Below are 20,071 nucleotides of genomic sequence, written 5' to 3' on the forward strand. Positions count from 1 at the left end.
GTCCTTAAGAAGAAAGCACATTGCTTTCAAGTGGGTTCTCAGCTTCTTTTCTAGCTAACCCGAAGGAAGGGCTCAGGTGGCCTCCAGAGGAGGAGGTGTTTGGCTACACTCTAAAGCTTTTGGAGAAGGAAGGCTGGAGAATCTTAACACTTTCTTCTGTCTCATGTTTTATTACATTTAGCTATGTATTTCTCCACAGACGTTGCTTTTTCTAGCAGAAGGGTTGGATTATCCCTTTGTGGACCATGTTTTATTTGTAAATCTTAAGACAATTTTCCTATATACCTTGAAGTAGTAAGGCCAGAGTTACTGCTGCAAGGGAAATGGGGGTGGGAGGGAGGAATATTTTCACATGCCCATGCTTGGGATTTGTGCATGTTAAGGACATATGCATTTCAAAGAGTCTGCCGGCGTCTTAAGCACTATATGTAGCTGTATGAAACAAAATTAAGAGAAAATAGATGAGCTAAAATCTGTCTTGCTGCAGAACTGTAAGGCTTATGTGGATTTTATTTAAAAAAAAAAAAAAAGAAAAAAGAGGAAAAAAAAAAAGAAAAGCTTGCATCACCAATAATGCTGCTTAAGCATTTGGGATAGCGATACATCATTTTGCCATTAGGCGGTGTCAAAACACAAGACCACTAGAAAAATAGATCTGCAAAGATGTAGAGGCAGGCATCGTCTTCATGTGCAAAGCAAAAAGCACAAAAACTTTTTTTTTAAACCACAGATTACTTATCTCCAAACTATTTTCAACTTGCTGAACTTTCAGAAAAGTCTTATTTGGTGTCTTTGGGAAGATGATAAAAATACCGACTCTTGATCAGTCTGTTTTGACCAGATGCAGCTGACTGGTTCAGACATCTCCAAGCTTTCGGAGGGGATCTGGAGAAGTCACGATTCTGTAGAGATCCTTTAGAGAAGGAAGTCGGGTCCTTCAGAGTAGTCGTGGAAGGAGGGCCCCAGACTCCCTGGCCGGCTGGAATCCGTTTGAATTGTGTGTATTCTGATGATGGAATTTGAGGTTTTGTTGGTTTTTGGTTTTTGGGTTTGTTTTTTTTTTTTAATTCCTGTGGAGACGATTCCATTCCAGCATTGTTTTAATACGGGGAATTTTTCAGGTTGGGCCTAATTCCCTTATGCTGTTCTGTAAGGCAGTATGGACAGTGTCCCCCACTGCTCATGTTATGGTTTCTGCAGTGTTGAACATACTGTGCCAATAGGGAATTTAGAAGTGGTGCTAAATGGTTTGCAAGACCTTTTCCTAGAACTTGGGGGTTTATGTTATTAGCACTTGCTCCTCATAAGTAGTATGCATATAGTGTACTATCCTCTAGTCCAGCTGTCAACTCTTTTCCTGATTTTTTTGTTGTTTGTTTTTGAGGGGTGGAGCAGGAAGAAGGGGGAAGTGGTTTTCTTAACATTCATTCAACAGAGCAATGAAAAAGTCTTATTATCCTGGCTTCTTAGGGTCACAAACATCGAACAACATTGGTAGCTTTTAAGGGGTCTCCAATTGTGGACTTGGATAAATTTATTAATCACGAACTTGAGTCAGTTGGCTAATTTCTGTCAACGTTGATTTTACAAAATCTTTGTAGCATGGAATAATTGATGAAGAATAATTCTTAGCTGCGTAAGTAGTATTCAAATTTAAAGAAAAATAATATTTTAGCTGAAAAATGTTGTGAAGCTATGCATCTTGGACCTGGGAGCTGTGACTTATCCTTAAATGCATAAGCTTTTGCTTTCCGTTTCATTGACCATTTTAGCTTGGTTGTTCCATCAGAAGTGAAAGGAAATCTATGTGTCTTTTATATGCTTTTGCTTAATACTTTCTCTAAACTGATAATTTCTCTCGGCTTGTTTGGTTTCTGAAGCTAGTCTTTCTAGCTTTTATTTAATTAATTAATATTCTAGTTTATTAGACTTACCTAGAAAGTGAGGAGGAAACAGCTTATTAAGGTGGGCTTGTCTTTGGAGAAGATTTTAGGGAACTCTTACTAAAACTGATATTGCCCAGTGTCTCCACTTGACTGAGTGACTAATGGGTCATGAGCCTATTTAAACTTGAATATTTTGCAAATGGGAGCTGGTTTCCTCAAGGTATGCGTTCAGAGTTAGTAAATGTTCTTGAGGTTGCGTGCTTGAGCTCTGACCTATTTGCTTCTGATGCTTAGTCAAGAATAATAAATCAGCTTTTCTGAGAATCCTTCTTGTTGCAAGTTCAGCCACAAAATAAGCTTTTGCATCTTCTGCAATTATTGGGATTTATGCCTTCCTGCCCAAGAGCTGAGTTTGGCCACCTATAATTTTTCTCATTTTGAGCAGTTTAGTTTTTCTGGTTTTCAGAAATGCAGCAAACTAGATCTGCACTAGCGTATTCAGTTTTTGCTTTGAAGCAAGATGAAATTCAGTTTGTAATGAAAAGAATCTCTTCTAATGTTCATCTTGGAAGACTAAATTCAGGTGAACAGACCAATTTAGTGATCTCCACTAGATACTTGGTAGACATTTTCTTCCTGCTGTATATTTTGGCCTTACATTGAGGAGTTTGATTTATTATTAAATTATTTGTGTATGCAGACTTCAATCTGTACGTATTTTACTTTGATGTATTAGGATTTGTAAATATTACTGATTTTTAAATATTATTTATGCACATACTTAAAGGACTGGTCTACCCAGAAAAGCAATTGCTAAATAATAAATGTTACTTTTTAGAAAAAAATTGCAAGATCATGAAATTGTATATCCCTCAGGGTTATTTTTAAAGTTTGTTTTTTTTCCTCTTCCCGTCAGACTCAATTAGCAGTAACTCTAGTTTCATGTACTATAGAACTAAATCTACTGTAAAGAAAATGCTGCGAATAATGCTTGAGTAGAAGCGGCTAAAACACCCACGGAACTGACTGTCCGTATTCGTCCTAACTTTAAATTGGAAACTCTTACTGTTGCACTTTTTAAAAGTTGTTGGATTTTTAATTCTATTTATTTTTTTCTTTCTTCATGAAGGTTGTGCTGAACAGTCATCCCAAATTGGGTAAATAATCCTGTACTGTATATGTGTATACAGTATAATACTAAGCAGATGTGGAGTCCTTTTTATGCTGCAAATTTTTAATGCTTATGTTGGTCATCACAAAATGAGAGAGCTAAAGTTCTGTAGGATTTCTCCCATGAAATTCTGAATTGTAAACTTAGGCTTTTGTATGTCTAAGGGAAAGCTGTGGGTTTTTGACAATTTTTAGAGTCTTGAATATGTTGATTTTATACAGTAAAGCTTCAGGTTTTTAAAGCTATTTTCAACAAACTGCAGCTCGTTTGATAATTATGTGAACCAGAAACTACTCAGTTTGTCATGAATTCCTCAAGCCTAACACAGATTAAAAGGCTCGTCATTACAGCACTCTCTAGAAGCTCAGCTTTTTATTTTTAAATCTGAAATGATACTACATCTTTGTATTTAAAATATGTATTGCTGCTCTAGAATGGTACCCTGTTGTCAAGAGGCATACATAAATAATTGTACAATAGAATTGTAAATAGACTTGTAAATCATTTTTGTGACTGAAGCTCTTTGAAAATAAAATTAAAATGAACAGATATTTTAACTCTTTTCATTAGTTTCATGAAATTGTTTTTAATTATTCTTTATACAATTGGATCCAAAGCTTGTTGAAGAATACAGACTTAACTCCCACTGATGTCATGGGTACCTTGTTCAGTGCCTCTGTATTTTTGAAGATGGGGGTGGAGAAGTATGCATGCTATGTGTCAGCAGTGCATACGGTAGCACTGCTGTTCTGCAGTAGGATAATATTGACCTAATTTTATCTGGTGGCTTATGAGAGCCATTTTAGAGCCAGACCTTGTACATGTGATAGCAGCTTGTTTCCACCTTCTGTTATCCAGATGTTCCTTCTGTTCTTTGACGCGTGGGAGGCATTATCTTGAAAAGACTCTTGGGCAAATGTTCCTGGTTGTGAGCTGGCACTGTTGTCGCAGTCATCTTCAGAAAAATCACACAGAAATGAAGACATCTTTTCTATCCTGTGGCTCACCTTCTGTTTAATCATTCATTCACAGAGCACATTATTTTAAACTTGAAGGAAAGTTGTTTGAAATATCTGGTTACTTCATTACAAAAACTTAATCTTTTAATTTCAAGCTAATATTTTGAAAACTTAAAGCTTTTCTCTCTTCAGAATCTTTCAGGCTTTAGGTTTTGTTGGCCTGTGACTACAGAAGACTTGGAGGAAAAACAGAAGCCAAATGGGTCAACCCTGGATTGCTTAGCCAAAGGGTTAAGTAGAAAACTCTTGATTTCTTACTCTCACATCTTTGACTCCAATCCTGCAAGAAAGTAAAAGTCAGAGCAGCCTGGTGAAGGTACATATCAATCACTTGGTTGTTTAAAGTAGGTATCTCCACTCCTTCAAAACCTAATGCACCTGTGTAGCAGACCACGTGAAACTAACAAATTTGAAATTTCTTTCTGATCATAATTCATGTTGAAATACAGATTTCTGACTCTAGCCAGATTTGCGTTGGGTTGGTTGAAGCACGTACTCTAATATCACTGTCAAAGAAGCTACAAGCGTGTTTTGTGCTGTTGCATGTGTGACTTCAAACTCTCCTGTTTTGTGAGTGGTCTCAAGTCCTACTTTTGGAGTTGCATACAACCTATGGAAGCTGGTTGCTTACACAACTAAATGTAGGCAAAATCTGCTCTGAAGCTTGAAATATTCTTTGGCTTTTCACAGTAGTTACGCAAATAGGGGTGAAAGTGTTATCTAGAGGATGCGTTTTGCTGTTTTACTTCCCATTTAAAGTGCAGAATCATGGTGAAGCCTGATTGCCTGCTCTGCTCCTAGTAAGTTCTTCTAAAAAGCAGATAAGTTTCTAAGGTACAGTTCAAAATTCCTGTTTCTTGCTCATACGAGTTTAGAAACTTGCAAGAAAGTAAAAAAGTTAAGCACCATAGTAAATGATACGTGTGCTCGGTATTCTGTCTCACATGAGGGTTTGATAAAATTTTAATACACGGGAATGTGTAAGTATGACCCTTACGTGGATCTTACTGTATTCGCTACTATTAAAATCTTCAATTGTGGAAGTTCAAGTATTTCTTCAAAAAATGCCATTAGCGGCTCTAGATGTTTGAGATCCATAGGGTTATCCAGTTCCTGTGCCAGTCATATGCTTGTGGCCTTAACCTCTTGCAAAGAATTTCTACCATTCCATTGTTTGTTTGTGAAAATGTATGTCTTCTAGCACTTCTGAGTGTCTAACCTCGTCTCGTTGAATACTCTCTTACCTTTTGTTATGAGACCAGGAAAACAGACATCCCCAGTCTACAGACTAGTGTTAGCCCATTTCTTACTTTACAGGCTCTGACCTGCAGTCGTGCCCTCTGAGGGACCTGCATTTGCAGTCTGTAGCATAATAATTTGTGGGGGTGTTCTTCCCCCCCAGTTTGATTCTCTAGATCCTTATTTCTCCTGTCTCACTGAATCCTGTAGTTCTGCTGTGGTCTTGGGGTGAGTTGATGCAGGCTGAGATGCCAGTCAGGGCTCGAAACAGAAATTTCTTGGTGCGTTTCTGCCCCACGTGGAGTGTTGTGCTCACGCGGCTCCCAGAAGCAGCTCACTGGCTGCCTGCTCTGCATGCTGTGGGCTGTAGGCTGAGGTGCTTGCCCTGGGTGCGCGGGGATGTGCTCCTTAGCGTGCTGAGGTGGGGATAGGTAGGATCAGGGACAGGCTGGCTTACGGGTTTCTCTATTGAGGTGAAGGCATCACTGGTTTATGTGAGATGGTCAGTTTTGGAGTTGAATGGGGGGGATTACTAGGAGGGCGAGATTATCTGAAACATTCTTTTTTGACGTGGAAAAGCCCTTTGGAAGGGTGAAATCTCAAGGCCTTTTTTTGGTGACTTACAGTCTCATTCAAAGAGTTGTAGAAAGGCCAGCAAGAGCTTGCTTTCCCACACCACGTTGCTGGTGGTTGATACTAGTAGGTGCCGTGTCCTTCCCTTCCTGAGGAAGGGATGCAGATTTTACCAGTCTTCAGTACTCTGAGACTAACCAAGAACCTTTTTTTAAAGTACTCTCTTGCTTTTTTTGATGCAGCAGCTGTTCTTGCTCCATGGTGGTATGTTCTTGTCAGCAGTTCAGGCATGTGAGAAGCTCTGCTCTCCTACCCGACTTACTCCTTTTTGTGATGGTGTTTGTACACGTGTCTGTTTGTGGGGTTGGTATGGGACAGCTTCATCCTTGCCCCTGGAAAAGGGTATGCTGGGATGGAGCCCTCCTCTCCCCCAGTGTTCTCGGTGCTGAAGACTGACACGGTGTCAGCTATTCCAGTTAGGTCTGCAGAACTTGTCCAGCTATTCCAGCAGTCCCAGCTGCTGCTTCTCCTACTGATCAGCCAGGTGCTTGACTTCCAGGTTTCTGATACGCTTGGACTTGTTGATTTCACTAAGGAAGTATTTCTAAACTGGAGGATTTCTGTTTGACTTGGTCTTTTAAATATTATCATTATAGCTACAATGATTGCTTTCCTGTTCCTTTTTTTGTTTGGAAATCTATACAACTTTCCAACTCTGTGGTATGTTTCATGCAGATCTACCTTTATTGGTACAGCTTTCTAGCAAACCTCATGGCATTTCTTTCCTCTCATTTCATTGTATTTTTAATACCACTGATAACTTAGTAAAGACTTAAGCTGTTGAAATGAGACTCGTCGGTTATCAGAGGCCCACTACTGTCCTGTGCTGCATGAGCTCTTGTGTGTTATTTCAGGCTATGTCAAAAATAGCCTGTTGCTTCTTGTGTGTTCTTGGGCTGTTCCAAGAAGCGATCACTTGCAAATGCTGAGAGATGATTTAACAGAACTGTATGCTGTTTTGCTTTTGGCCGCTTAAAATATAGGACACCCTTTTTACCTCCATTGTCTATTTTTGCAGGCTAAACTTTATTTTTAAACCTCAGGTAACCCACAATAAAAAAATATTGTGGGTGTAGGATCTTTTGATAATTTTTTTTAAAGACTTTCTGTGTGTAACTTAGTATAATGCTTTTCTGTTCAAATAAATACATGCCTTATGACTACTTAGAGTTTCATCATGATTTTCAAATGCTTTTATTATACTTGACTAGTACGAATATAAACAAAGCATACTTGATTTACAAAAGAGCTTTATCTGTACTTCTCAATGTAAGCTGAGCACCTTAGAAATATTTGCAGTCAACAGTAATAGAGATTCTGAAGTTTGCTTTCAAGCCAAGAGAAATTTCGTGCACATTTGCAGGTTTTATGATATATTCACACAACTTTGTTGGCTGCTAAGTTATTAACTACCTACGATCAAATCCTGACTCTCTCTTATCTCTTGTAGCAGCTAATGTTGCTGGCACTTCAACAAGAATGTTGGTGTTTCGTTTGTCAGTGATGATCAAGCTTTTCTTCCAGTTGGATGCATCTATTTGTCCTGAGAAATGTGACTGCTCTTCAAAAAATGCAATTCATTGCTCTGGTCCCCACATAAAAGACCTGGAATCATTAAATCTGCCTTGCAACATGACAGAAATTCACGTAACGGACACTAATGTGACATACTTGCAGGATGTTTTTTCTAGGATGGTGGAACTGCAGCATCTCATCTTGTCTTCAAACAGCATCTCTCTGATTTCACCAATGGCTTTTAAAGGCTTGAGAAGGCTAAAAGCCCTCAAGCTGCTAGATAATAAGCTGGTCGAACTTCCCCCAGAAGTGTTTGATGACATGGTACAGCTTCAGCAATTGATCATTGAAAATAACAGGCTGAAATCCATCGAAGAAAATCTGTTTGACAAACTAGCTAGTTTGGAGGAGCTTTTCTTGAACAAAAACCAACTAACAGCACTTCCTAGTGGCGTGCTGAAGAAACTTGCCAAACTCAAAATACTGAACTTGTCGAGAAATTATTTGGCGGCGCTGCCTAGAAATATATTTAGCACGTTAACCAGGCTTGAGAAGCTGATGCTGTATTTTAACAGGCTGTCTTCAATAGAGTCTGGTATGTTTGATAGCCTGAAGGAGCTGCTGGAACTCTTCCTGCATTCCAATAACATCCAGTCCATTGCCCCTGATGCATTTCATTGTCTTCGTAAACTGAGAAGCCTAACGCTCTCCAGAAACAAGCTTGAGGTTTTGCCTCCTGGGCTCTTTCTGCACTTGCACGACCTGTCTAAATTGACCTTGTACAGGAACCCACTGAAGTCTCTTCCAGAAGTATTGTTTGGAGAAATGAGGCATCTTGGTAGCCTGTGGCTGTATGACACGAAGCTCTCAACAATACCAGATTTTGTGTTCAGTAACTTGACAAACTTAGAGCTTCTTGTGCTGAGTTTTAATCCAGAGCTTAGTGTTCTTCCTAAGAATGTATTCAGTGGTCTGAATGAACTGCGGGGCCTTTCTCTGCATACAAATAATATTTCCAGTCTGACAGAGGGCATCTTCCTGAGCCTTCAGAAACTGCAGAACATTTCCCTTTTTGGTTCGAGGCTTGAGGCTCTTCCTAGAAACCTCTTTCATAACCTCAAGCACCTTCAGAAAGTTTACCTCAATAGTACTAAGCTGCAGTCTCTTCCTGGAGATTTCTTTACTGCTTTACCTGAGCTGCAAGAAGTCTTCCTTGACGACAACCCTTGGAAATGCGATTGCCAAATTCTTGGCTTCCAAGAGTGGCTCCAAAAGAGCATGGAGATAGTTAAAAATGTGCCATCTCTAACGTGTGACAGCCCGCTGGCACTACAGAATATTTCTCTTGTGGCTCTAACAGATCATCACCTGAAGTGCCTGCCAACCACAGCCATTACCTACCAGATGTTCAGCTCAACTTATTCCCAGGCTTCGACTTCTCTTGTGACGGAGCACTTGACGTCATCTTGGGAGACTACTGTAACAGTGGTGTCTGACATGGATACCAGCACACCCACATCAATTCCTCTTGCAACCCCAGGTTTTACCTACTCACATGTTCAATATGTTGGACGGCCTAGGTTTCATTTCTCAGATGTTCCAACCCAAGCTTCTCCCAGAGTCATAGTAGAAACCAGCAGTGTCAGAGAAACAGATTTAACTACTCTTGCCTGGTGGGATGAGCTGCCAGCCCGCAGGAGTGCTAAGCCCTATTTTAATACTAGAATTGCTTATTGTCAGCTATTCTTGTGCCTTCACACTTTGATTTTAGCACTCCAGACTGTAGCCATTGTGCTCAGTCTGTATGTGATGGGTAAAACCAGGCAGCTCTTGCACTCCAGAAATACTCCTGCTCAGCCTGTAGTACTGATAAAATTTTTGAGAAGATAAAGAATACCAGCCAGAGAGAGGATTAGAAGCACTCTTTTGGATGCATTTTGAGCGTTTGGGCAGTTCACACTTGATTCAGAGATGGATTACAAATCTTCATAGCAAGAAGCATGAAGACCTTGTTTTTACAGCATAATGAAAATGTGCTTTTAAGTACCTTAGTGTTTGCCAAAAGTGATTGTAATCACTGTACGTTGCTACAGCACTTGGTGCGTGAAGCCAGAGGGAGAGCTGAAAGAGAATCTGTGGTCGCCTCTACGTGTGTGCTACGAGTTCCTGTTTTGGACTGCAGCCCTGTCCCTGCCAGACACGACTGCCTGCTGTCGTGCTCACGCTGCTCGGATGGAAGTGGCATCAGTGCAGGGAAGTCTGCATCGGAACACAGCTTTAACAGTGCTTTAAAGGTTGCCTGTAGTACTTCAAATGCTGTTACGCCTTATACTGCGTGCAGTGTTTTGTCTCCTTATTGAGAAAAGAAATAAGTGTGTTTGGGAGGAGATGCTGGAAAAGACCTTTTAAAAATGGAGGTGGGGGCGGAATGATACAGTGCAAATGTCTTAGTTTTTGCTTTCTGTCCTCAGCCCCTTTCCAGGACGTGGCAGGAGGAAGGGGTGCCATTTAAAGCTAACAGTGCTTTCCTCTAGCTTAACCGGAGGAAGATAAGTAAGACGTTGGCTAGGAAGTATAGTCTTGGTGTATTTTTGTTGTTTGTGTGGTTTTTGGAAACTTTGTAACATTACTACAAATCTGAATTTTAAGTAAACGCTTTCATCCTTAAACTTGGACCAGTGGTCTGAAAAGCAAGGTGTTACTCACTGCATGATGCAGTGAGTCTTGAAATCGGAGTGCCAGGCAGATGCCTGGGACTGAGGCTTGGCTCCAGAGGAGCGTAGCTGGTTTGGGAGCTGGTCTTGACTGAGCTGGGAGAGAAGGGGATGGTCTCTCCTGGGCTTGGCTAGCAAAACACAGGCATGCAGGAGCCTGCCTGAGGGCCCTGAGGTGTTGCCACCTTTTTTGAAGTTGGCTGGGGAACATATGCATCTCCACCAGATTGCAGTATGCAGTAGCATATTCAGTCATATTCAGTCTCAGTACTTTTTACCTTTTCTTATTCCATAGTATTTTACTCCCTGACTTCCAGCCCTTTCAAGTGTTGATATGCAAAGACAACTACGAGGCAATAGTGTGGGTTTTGGTCTTCATACTTAAATGTTTTTTTAATATTTTGGATGATAGGAGTGTCTTGGTTTGAAGTAGACTGGTAGCTGTCAGACTGCATGTGCTCTTGGATTTAACTATTAGCTTTTATCTTAATTATGTGACTTAGCTTGTTCTTAAAAGCTCTGATGTGCTTGAAAGCTAGGGCTGGATAAAAGAGCCTCTGGATGTTCCCTGGCTCCTTGGGCAGGAGACCCTGTACTCTAGGAGTCCTTTTGTAGCCTTATTGACTTTCTAACTATTGAGGTCTTTCCTGGATGACCTTGAAATGGCACTTTACAAGCCTGAGCTGAAGAGAACTTGCATTTGCTGCAGGTTTGTGGCTTGTTCCCTGCTGTGTGCTACTCTAGGCAATGAGAATAAACTGCGGACTGCTTTGTTTCAGGGTGCTCTGCTGCTGGACTTGAATTCCTCGTCTAGGCTGTGAAAAGAGGCAATATGCTTCCATGGTGTTAAATAACCATCGTCTTGCTGGTGAGGTTTAACAAAATTTAGCAAGCCTGGCTAAATGGTAGGTAGAGCTGTCTCTAAAGAAGGAGAAATGCAAGTCACTACAGCTGGTGCGAAGCAAACTGGGACTGGATTCATAAACAGAAGCACCAGAATATTTATTGCAATATATTTAAGAGAAGCACAAAGCCAACATGAAGCTTTTTTGGTGGTGGTTCTGGGTTGTTACATGCTAGTGCTTAAAAGGAGGCAGTTGTTACAAATTTAGGTTCTTGGTTGGGCAACTGTAATGACCACTTAGTGTTGTTCCAGCTCCAGCGCCGTCGTACCGGTGCCACGCAAGCATCTGCTTGCAGCAGGCAGGAGATAAGTATAATCTGGACTGACGAGGAAATTGTTTTACAAACCGTGCTGGTTATTGTTTGCCTCGGTGAGGCACTGAAGAAGTGCGCTCGTGGCTACAGGCACTCGGATGCACACTGATTTCTAAGAAAAAGCGACAGTTTGGTCGCCATGTGGGCGTACGACATCCTAATGCCCGACCTCTGGAAGAGCAGCGGGTTAGCAGCAGCTGCCATCTTTTTGAACCCTCCTTTGGCTGCCCCAGCCCTGCAGTGGGGCCAGCTGGGTCTCCGTGCTGCTCCTTTGGCTCCCGTTCCGCAGTCGCTGAGCTCTGGCACGTGGGGGCTTTGGCACGGGGCTGCGTACAGTCAAGTGCTCAGAGGAGGATGATTTGTCTTTACATGCTGTCATCGGGCTTTCCCCATGCTTGAGCCAGACGGGGAAGTGAAGTCAGCAGACAACAAAAGCCTGGAGCAATAAGGGCCCTGCGGTGTTTTACTAACTCTTCCTCTGAGGTGTCCTGTTTTGAGCTGCCTCTGATTCATTGCTTGTTGCCCAGCAGAGCTCAGCCCTTCCTGCAAAACTCCCTGGCGCGGGAAATCCAAGGACATGCTTATTTATATCCCGTCTCCGTTTTGCCTGGAAAAGGGACGGTCTTCCAGGTCAGCGTGATGGTGGCTGTGGCAGGCGGGGAGGCAGCAGGGAGGGCTCCCTGGGAAAACTGCAGCTGCACCTCGGAGCCTCTCTCTGGGCAGGGTTGCCTTGCTGCCATCTCAAGGCACCGATGGCTTGCCATCACCAGGGTATTGGCAAGGTTTTTCCTGGTCCCTGCAGCCCACGCCCCCATGATCTACATTCGCCGCCAGGCTGGGCCTGGGCGGGCAGTGGGCTGGAAAAGGTTGGAGGTATCTAATCCCTGGTCCGGGGGGTCCCTGCCGCTGGGGAAAGGGTGGATACAAAGCACGTCTGCGCTCAGTGGCTGAGGGGATCGGCTCCTCACCCTTGGCTCCTCTATGGGATGCAGAGTCACGGTTAACAGCCCTGCATGTTAACCAGACCTCCGAGTCCAGGAGCTGCCTCCAGGACCACATCCTAGTCGGGAGCGCTTGGGGTATGTCACCAACGCAGCCTAGCCAAGGGTCTTCTGTAACTCACTCGGTTCCCTCAAATGCTTGTTTCTGTGATGGTTGCTCCCGCTCTCTCTGCGTTAGGCAGTCCTGGAGCAGTGGGAGCTCCGACCCGCCATGCTGGGCCATGGGAGTTTGCAGCGTGTTTCCAGCCCGATGTCAGGAGAATGGCAGGTGCCATTCTCCTTTGCTTGTCCGGACTTGAATGCACAGAGTCCCCGAAGAGCGGAGGGGCGAGGAGGGAATTAACTGCTGCTGTAAGTGCTGGCAGCTCTCTGCCTGTTTCCCGGCTGCTGCAGGACACTTCCAAGCCACCAGCACCCATGTGCTGTGCTCGTGTCCCCGGCATCTCTGCCCTTTCTGTGTCACCTCTGCCACTTGAGGCCAGTAGTTGCTGGAGGGCCTTTGTTGCTTGCAGAGGGGAGTGAGCTCAGGTGGGTGCCTACTAAATGCAGCTCAGCCCCAGCATGGAGCAGCAAGATTGGAGCCTGCACCTTGAATCCTCCCTCTCCTGGTGGCAAAAAGAAGCTGAGTGATGTCAGGTGTGTTCGGAGAAGGCACCCAGGAGTGTGTGAGACCACTGGCTGCGAGGCAGAAGCTCTGGGAGCCTCTGGCTGACGCTACGGAGCATTGGCCGTGTCTCTTCCAGGCCTCCGACCAGCACACATCGCCTGGGGAAGCTGATTCAGCAGCTGTGATATCAGAGCACAGCATTTCCTAGGGATGACAGAATAGCTGGGAAGAGATGCAGCCAAAGGCACGTACCCGTGGGACAAGGCTGGGATTGCGAGTCTACAGACTCTCAAAGTGATCAGGAGGCCTGAAGCTCCTGCTTTGCCCCTGCTCTGTCCAGGGATGGGCAAGCTATGGAGGTGTTATGCCTCCATTTTCCTAGCCAGAGTTTGGGTTCACATCCCCTTCCCTCCTGGGTATTTATGGGCGGATGAGCCCTGGCAAAGCCTCTTGCCTGGGACGTGGTGGGTGAGTGCCGCTTCACTGCGGGGTGGGGGTCTGCTGCTCTAGCAGCACCCGGAGGCATCCCGCCACCGGGCTCGGCCCCTCTTGTGCAATCGCTGCTGTAGAACTGTCATGTTTCTCTGTCATGTGCCAGGCTTCCAGCTGTGCCTTTGTGTCTCTCTAGATGAAAAAAGCCCAGGGCAGGGAGCCAGCGACGGCTGGCAGCGGCTCAGCAGCCTGCTGTGCACTCTGCTGGCTTCCCCTGGGCGCTGGAGAGAGATAGGGCCCCTTCCCCCTTGGGGTGTTGGGAAGGGGTCCCTGGGACACTCCGTGGTGCCAGGGATGGCTTTATGGAGGTGGAGAATGGGGTGAAGCGGGTCCAGCAAACACCTCGCAGTGCATGAGCAGGGACAGCCCCCTGCCATCGCCTCCCGCTCCAGCCGGTCCTTCCCCCCTCTCACAGCGCCCATCGGACAAGCTCTTTCCGCTTTGGATTATCTCTCCAGGCGGACTTGGCCGCGAGCCCCACATTCCTTCCAGCCTAGCGCTGCACTGAGCCCACGCCAAGCCCTGCGTGCTGCTGCTGTCGGTAAGGGCTCAGGCCAGGGCCGAGCCTGGAGGAGATGGTCCTGCTGGCCAGGCGAGCCCTGCTGGCGCTTGAGATCCTAAATGCCATTTTCCTTGAGCTCCCGGAGGGTTGTGGTGGGTCTCGTGCTGGTGCTTGGATGGAGGTTACCCTGATGGCCATCCCTGCTGCCCGTCCTGGGGCCATCCCTGCTGCCCGTCCTGGAGGGACCAGGGCTGCTGCTCCTTCCCAAAGCTTCCAACCTGCACATGCACTTCCCCAGGGAAGGCAGGACATGTCCCCATCCCTTGGGGCTGATGCAGATGGGGCGTCCTATAGCCATGAGCAGCGAGGCAGCCCTGGCCCTGCATTCCTTAAGCAGGGGGCTGAAATAGCTGGATTGCTGGCCCTATGGAGGAGCTCTCTGGTTAGGGCTCCTCAAAGGGTTAGGGTGGTGTGTGGTGGGGAAGGGGCTGCTGGTGACCCTCTAATTGGGTGGTGGGAGCCCTAGCACTGGTCCCTGAGGGACTAATGAACCTTCTTTCACCCCTCAGCTGTGGCTCGAGCCTACGTGTCCTGCTGCATGGCTCAGGCCCAGAGGTGTCCCCCCGGCACTGGAGCACTGCAGAGACCCCCTCCCCTGGCCCCTAGCCCAGCCCTCCAAACTCCTCCTCTGCTTCAGCAGAGCTTGGCCGGGTGCCCTGGGCCAGCCGGTCTCTGCAAGCACCAGGGGCCACCGTGGGGGTTTCTCCATAGCGTGGTGGGTGGCTTGCAGCAGTGCAAAATAATGGGGGGGGTGTCCTAGCCCTGCGCTGTGAGGAGTGGCGGGGCCTGGGCATGTCCCATCCCTCCCACGGGTGTGAATTCAGGCAGGAGCTGGAGGTGTGCGAGGAGCGGTGCCCTGGGCCAGCCGGTCTCTGCAAGCACCAGGGGCCACCGTGGGGGTTTCTCCATAGCGTGGTGGGTGGCTTGCAGCAGTGCAAAATAATGGGGGGGGTGTCCTAGCCCTGCGCTGTGAGGAGTGGCGGGGCCTGGGCATGTCCCATCCCTCCCACGGGTGTGAATTCAGGCAGGAGCTGGAGGTGTGCGAGGAGCAGGGGCCGGAGGTGGGGGAGCTGAGGCTGCTGGGCTGTGCAGCCCTGCGGCGTGGGTTAGCCTGCTCAGCTGTTTGGCAGATGAGCAATGCGCTCTCCCGGCCAAGCCCACAAGCTGCTAATTTTAGCGATTACATGAATTTTTCCAAGCAGTCTCGAGTCCCTTGGTGATTCAGAGCCGCTCGGCTTTGCTGCGCCCACCACCTCGGCCGTGGGGATGCACTGGGAGGTGTGCCAGTGCGGATGGACCCGGGACTGTCCCGCTGTCCAGGAGCAAGGCTGACCTCCGCAAAAATGGGTGACGCTGCTGTTGTGGGGCTCCTGGGACCTCCCTAGCTGGTGGTGTTTCAGGGCTGAGCTTGGTGGAGGGGAGCACCAGGGCTTGTGCAAGAGGTCACAGGACAGACGGGAGCCCCGGTAGGGCTGGGCACCCAGACTGCGTTAAATGCAAGTGGCTCAGCGTGGCCAAGGGTTGCCTGCTCCTGGCTGTGCCAGCCTCTGGGAGCCCCAGCCAGGGTTACGTCAAAGCACAAGGGGTAGCGCTAGCTGGGACCACTTGCCACAGGACCTCGGCCCTCCTGTGGGCTCAGCAGCATGTGGAGAAATGACTGTGGAAAGTGCTGGGGGCTCTCTGGTGGGAAATGCTTCCCCACACAGCAGCATTTGGCCACTGCCTTTGGTGAGGGATCGGAAAACCACGTTTGTGCAGGCAGCAGAGACAGCAAGGAGGGCTTGGGGGCTCTGGGGGAAGGAGCCACCCCCTCAGCCCAGCTGTGACCGCACGTTTCAGTCCCTCACTGGGGCACAGGGTCTGGCGGGTGCTCACCCTTGGGTTCCATTGTTCCTTTAGAGCTGTAGGGACACGGCAGTGACTCCCCACTGTCCTGAGCTTGGTCTGGGGGGTTCAGCCTTTCTCTGGCTGGTGTGGCTGGAGTTGGGGAAGGTCCCCAGAGTACTCCTGGACCGTGGGGCTTTCCCATGGCGCGAGGCTTGCTCCGCTCCATCCAGCACTACGCGAGCTCCCAGCTATGCGGAGCAGCCTCCCTTTGCAAAACGCTTATCTCACCCTCAATAACATCGACATGCTGTCTCTGGGAGCTGCCTCTCCCCTCCAGATGTGCAGAGCGTGTCTGTGCATCTGTCCCAAGATCTCGCACCGCAGGCAGCAGCTCCACTTCCCTGCCTGCCCCCCGCTCCTCACCCTAGCATGTAGCCTGGGGTAAGCTCCTGTGTGCTCACCTCCGGGAGTGGCTCCCTCTCCGCTGCGGGTGCGGTGCACGGGCTTGTGCCGTTACTCAGCCTTGCTTTATTTTTAGGGATGTCTTGAAAACAGACGTCCCTTCCCAGCCAGGGGCCGGAGCCAGGTTCCTGAGGCCTGGGTAGAGGCAGCTGGGTTTTTGGCAGGGCTGTTAGCTGGGCTCCTCTGAAATTTCCGGTGCTCTGTGTGGCCGTAGGTACCATAATCGGATCACCCCCCTTCTGGGGGCAGGGTGCTTGAGGGTACCCACTGCTGCGTCCCCATCCGTGCGTCCCCCCTGGGGCAGCGCTGCTTGGAAGGAGCGGAGTCCGACATTCCTCTGTCGGACTGGGCTTGGGGTGGTGGTTTTTTGGAAGTGCTGGGGTTTAATTTCTGTGTTGCCTTGCTGAAAAGCTGTGTGCTTCTGGGATGAGTCAGAGCAGGGAGGAGCCCAGCAGCGATGGTGTTGGCAGTGGGCAGGCAGAGCCGGTGATAAAGGTGCGATAAGGCCATGAGAGCCCTGCTCTCATGCCAGGGCTGCAGGGAGCGGGCAGCTCCCAAGCCCGCTGCCTGACCTCCAGCTGCACCGCTGTCAAGGAAGCGGGGAGGTTATTTTGGGAACCATGGCACTGGGAAAATCTGCTATGTCAATAGAGTGTGAGCTAAAGCACTTGTGGGTAGTGTTTTCAAAATGTCCCTTCTCCGTGCCCAAATCCCTGGGCTTTGCCCCAGCAGCAGGCAGGGAGCCTGGCTCGGGGGTGGCCCCAGCCTCGGTGCTCGCTCCCCGGCTGGGGAGGGGTCCGTGGCCATTGGGCATGTCCCACGGCAGCTGGGCCCCCCATGCAATCTGACATATCGGCCGCGGTTGCCTCCGGCTGAGGTCCCACTCCCAAGCCTCTTCCCACGATCCCTGTCACCTTCCTCAGAGTCTGGCTGGAAGCTCCCCTCTCTGTCCCTGCAGTTTTTTGTTTATCCTGGTCTGATCTCCACTTTGAACAGGGTCCACGTCCCCTGCGCTGCCCTGCGCCCTCCCACCCCTCACAGCACAGCATGCTGTGGCATGGGGATGGAGGCAGCCTTCCTCCCCCTCTCCGGCGGCAGCCCCGTGCTGTTCCCGTCTCCAGCAGCTCGTTAGCACCGGCTGGGACCTGAGCAGGGGCTGCTGCGGCCGGCGGAAACATGGGTGGGCTGAGACGGGATTAGACATGGTCAGGGAAATTCCAGCTGCCCCGTGGTTAGCACGGGGCTGCTCTGGCTCCAGGAAACCTGATGGGGCCACACATGCTGGCTCTCCATAGCTGCTTCCCCCTGAATATCCGTTCCCGGCGGCTGCTGGACCAGGGCTGCCTAGGAGAGGTGGGTGAGGGGGGGCAGTGGGTGGTGGGGACCAAGGGCACCCCCATGCACCCATGTGGGCTGGAGGGGGCAGGGGAGGGGTGGCAGCAGGCGCCCCTGAACAAGTGGATGGGACGGGCTTGTGCCCTGCTTCCCAAACAACCCTGCGTGCGGGGCTCCGTCATCCGTGCACCAGGGCTGCTGAGGATGAAGAGCAGCATATGGGCTGCAGCCCAGCCACAGCAGCCCCTGGGAGACGGCAGCATGTGCTGCTTTGGGGCTGCGAGGCTGCCTGCAGTCGGCATCGAGGGGGTTTCCCAGCGCCCGCAGGCATGGCAGTGCTGGTGGGAGATGCTCTGGCTTGCTGAGGGCGCTCTGGAGCAGCCTGGCCTCTGGCTGGCACCAGCAACGCCGCTGACCCCTGCTTGGTGCCCACTCCCCGGCTGCGCTGGGCGATGTGCCTGTGGGGCAGAGCCCTGGAGTGGGTGCTTGCAGATTCCTGGCCCGTTTGCGCCTGCGGTTGGGGGGAGTGAACAAGAGCTGTGACCCCGGGCAGGGCTGGCGTGCTGTGGGGCCGCCTGCGCTGCCAGCCCTGGGCTGGGGCACGGCCAGAGGTCCTGACACTTGCAGGGGCTGTAGCTGGGGAGGCAAGTGCTGTGCATTGCCAAGGCAATGCCATGGAGTAGCCCCGGTGTGAATGTGTGCCAGCAAAGGGCAGGATCGTGCCCAGGGGCCTGGCTTTGCCTCACCTGCCCCTACAGTCAGGGCACCCAGCCGTGTCCCACCAGGGGAGCTCCCGGGGACGAGCTGCTACCTGGGTGACGTGAGCAGCGTGTTCGTGGGGCTGGCTGCTTGTCTTCAAACAAGGGCACTGGGGTTCAGGCGAGGGAAACCCAAAAGTCCATCCTTGAGATGATTGCGGTGTTTGCCGAGGAAATAGGAGTTGGAAGCAGCTCTGCTCCAGCGCTTTCCCTAACCCCGACGCTGCCCCTGTGCTGATTCATTGATTTGGACGGGTTATATACTGGGAGGGGAAGCATGAACCACACTCGGCTCTCTTGCCAGCACGGAGCTGTGCTCACACGGCGCTCGCGGCTGCAGGACACTCGGGTAAGTCTCCTCTCCGCTACTGCCCCTGTGAGCGGCCCCAGGCCCGGGGGACTCCCAGGGCAGCTCTGAGGGGTGGCAGCGTGGCGGCGGGGGGTGCACGTTCAGCATCTTTTGATTTAATGGAGATGTTTGTCTTGCAAGGGTTCTCCAACAAAGCGAGACCACTTAAGCATTGTGGGAGCTGAAATAGTTACATAGGCGATGTATCTTAAATAATAAGCAACAGAGAAAATTAAGGGGGACAAAGTAACATTTAGGGGAGTTGAGGTTAGGCGCAGTGGGATGCTGAGGGGCTGAGTGGTAGGCTATATTCAGCCCCTTGGTCTGTAAGCTTTTTGTCCCTAGAAGAAAAGAGAAGATAAATTATTTTCAGCTGCCTTTCCTGAAGGGCGCTCCAGCATGGATGCTCTCTGAGCTGCCTTACCAGGGAGTGACATGAGCAGGGCTTTTGATGTGCAGAGCGTTTGAGGAAGTTTATAAACGGCTTGCTATAAACAAAGCTGTTCTTGGGTGCAGATTGTTTCCATATGGGAAACATAAACTGCGCTGGCTTATGGAGGGTTCCTCCCTCCCTGTCGGAGAGCGAGCGTCTTCCCTGGAGGGAGCCTGGGGCGGAGGGCAGGGGCTGTGTCCCCAGCACCCTGGGGTGCTGTGCCAGCCGGGGCACTGTGCCTGGACCCCTGCGCTGCTGGACTTGCCTGTCTGGCTGAGCCGTGCTCAGGGACGGGGGAGCCACGGGTTTTCTCCCTCCCTTGTGCCACTTGAAGCTGTTGGGGGGGGGCTGCTTCATGCCAGCCTGGCACAAGGCTGCTGCTTTAATCTACGGAGGGAGGAAGCTCCCAGGCCAGAGGAGGGAGGAGAGGGTGTCCATGGTGGCCGTGCTTATGGGGTGATGGAGGACCTTGCTGTAAAGCCCTTGGCCCCCCCAGGTTTCAGGGCTCCCCTGGGACCAGCCCGCAAACAGGTGCCCACACCAGACACCCTGCTCTCACGGCCAAAATTGGCCAGGGCTGAGACCTTCTGCTGGGGATGGGGTGCAGACAGGGCCATCCCCGTACCCAGCCTGGGCTGGGGAGCTGGCAGAGGGCCCGGCTGACCCAGGCTCCTGCAGGATTGGAGCTAAAGCACGCCTGGGCAGCGGGTGCTGGCGCTGCTCTTGGCTCCACGACAGGAGCTCAGAGCCCTTGCTGCCAGGCAGAGCCAGGAAGGTGCTTGGCGGTGCTGGGGGGGGGGGGCCCTTTTTTCCTGCCCCCCCCCACCACCCCCGGGGTCCCCACCGCGGT

The 20,071-nt window shown here is 49.6% G+C and overlaps 1 protein-coding gene across 1 annotated transcript; it reads left to right on the forward strand.

The window, feature by feature from the left end:
* Positions 1–7,427: 7,427 nt before the first annotated feature.
* GP5 (glycoprotein V (platelet)) lies at positions 7,428–9,353 on the forward strand. Its single transcript, XM_009320402.1, has one exon. The coding sequence runs from the start codon at positions 7,428–7,430 to the stop codon at positions 9,351–9,353; it is 1,926 nt and encodes a 641-aa protein (XP_009318677.1).
* The last annotated feature ends 10,718 nt before the right edge of the window (positions 9,354–20,071 follow it).

The sequence above is a fragment of the Pygoscelis adeliae genome, unplaced genomic scaffold (assembly GCF_000699105.1).
Source record: "Pygoscelis adeliae isolate BGI_AS28 unplaced genomic scaffold, ASM69910v1 Scaffold413, whole genome shotgun sequence".
Lineage (NCBI taxonomy): Eukaryota > Metazoa > Chordata > Aves > Sphenisciformes > Spheniscidae > Pygoscelis > Pygoscelis adeliae.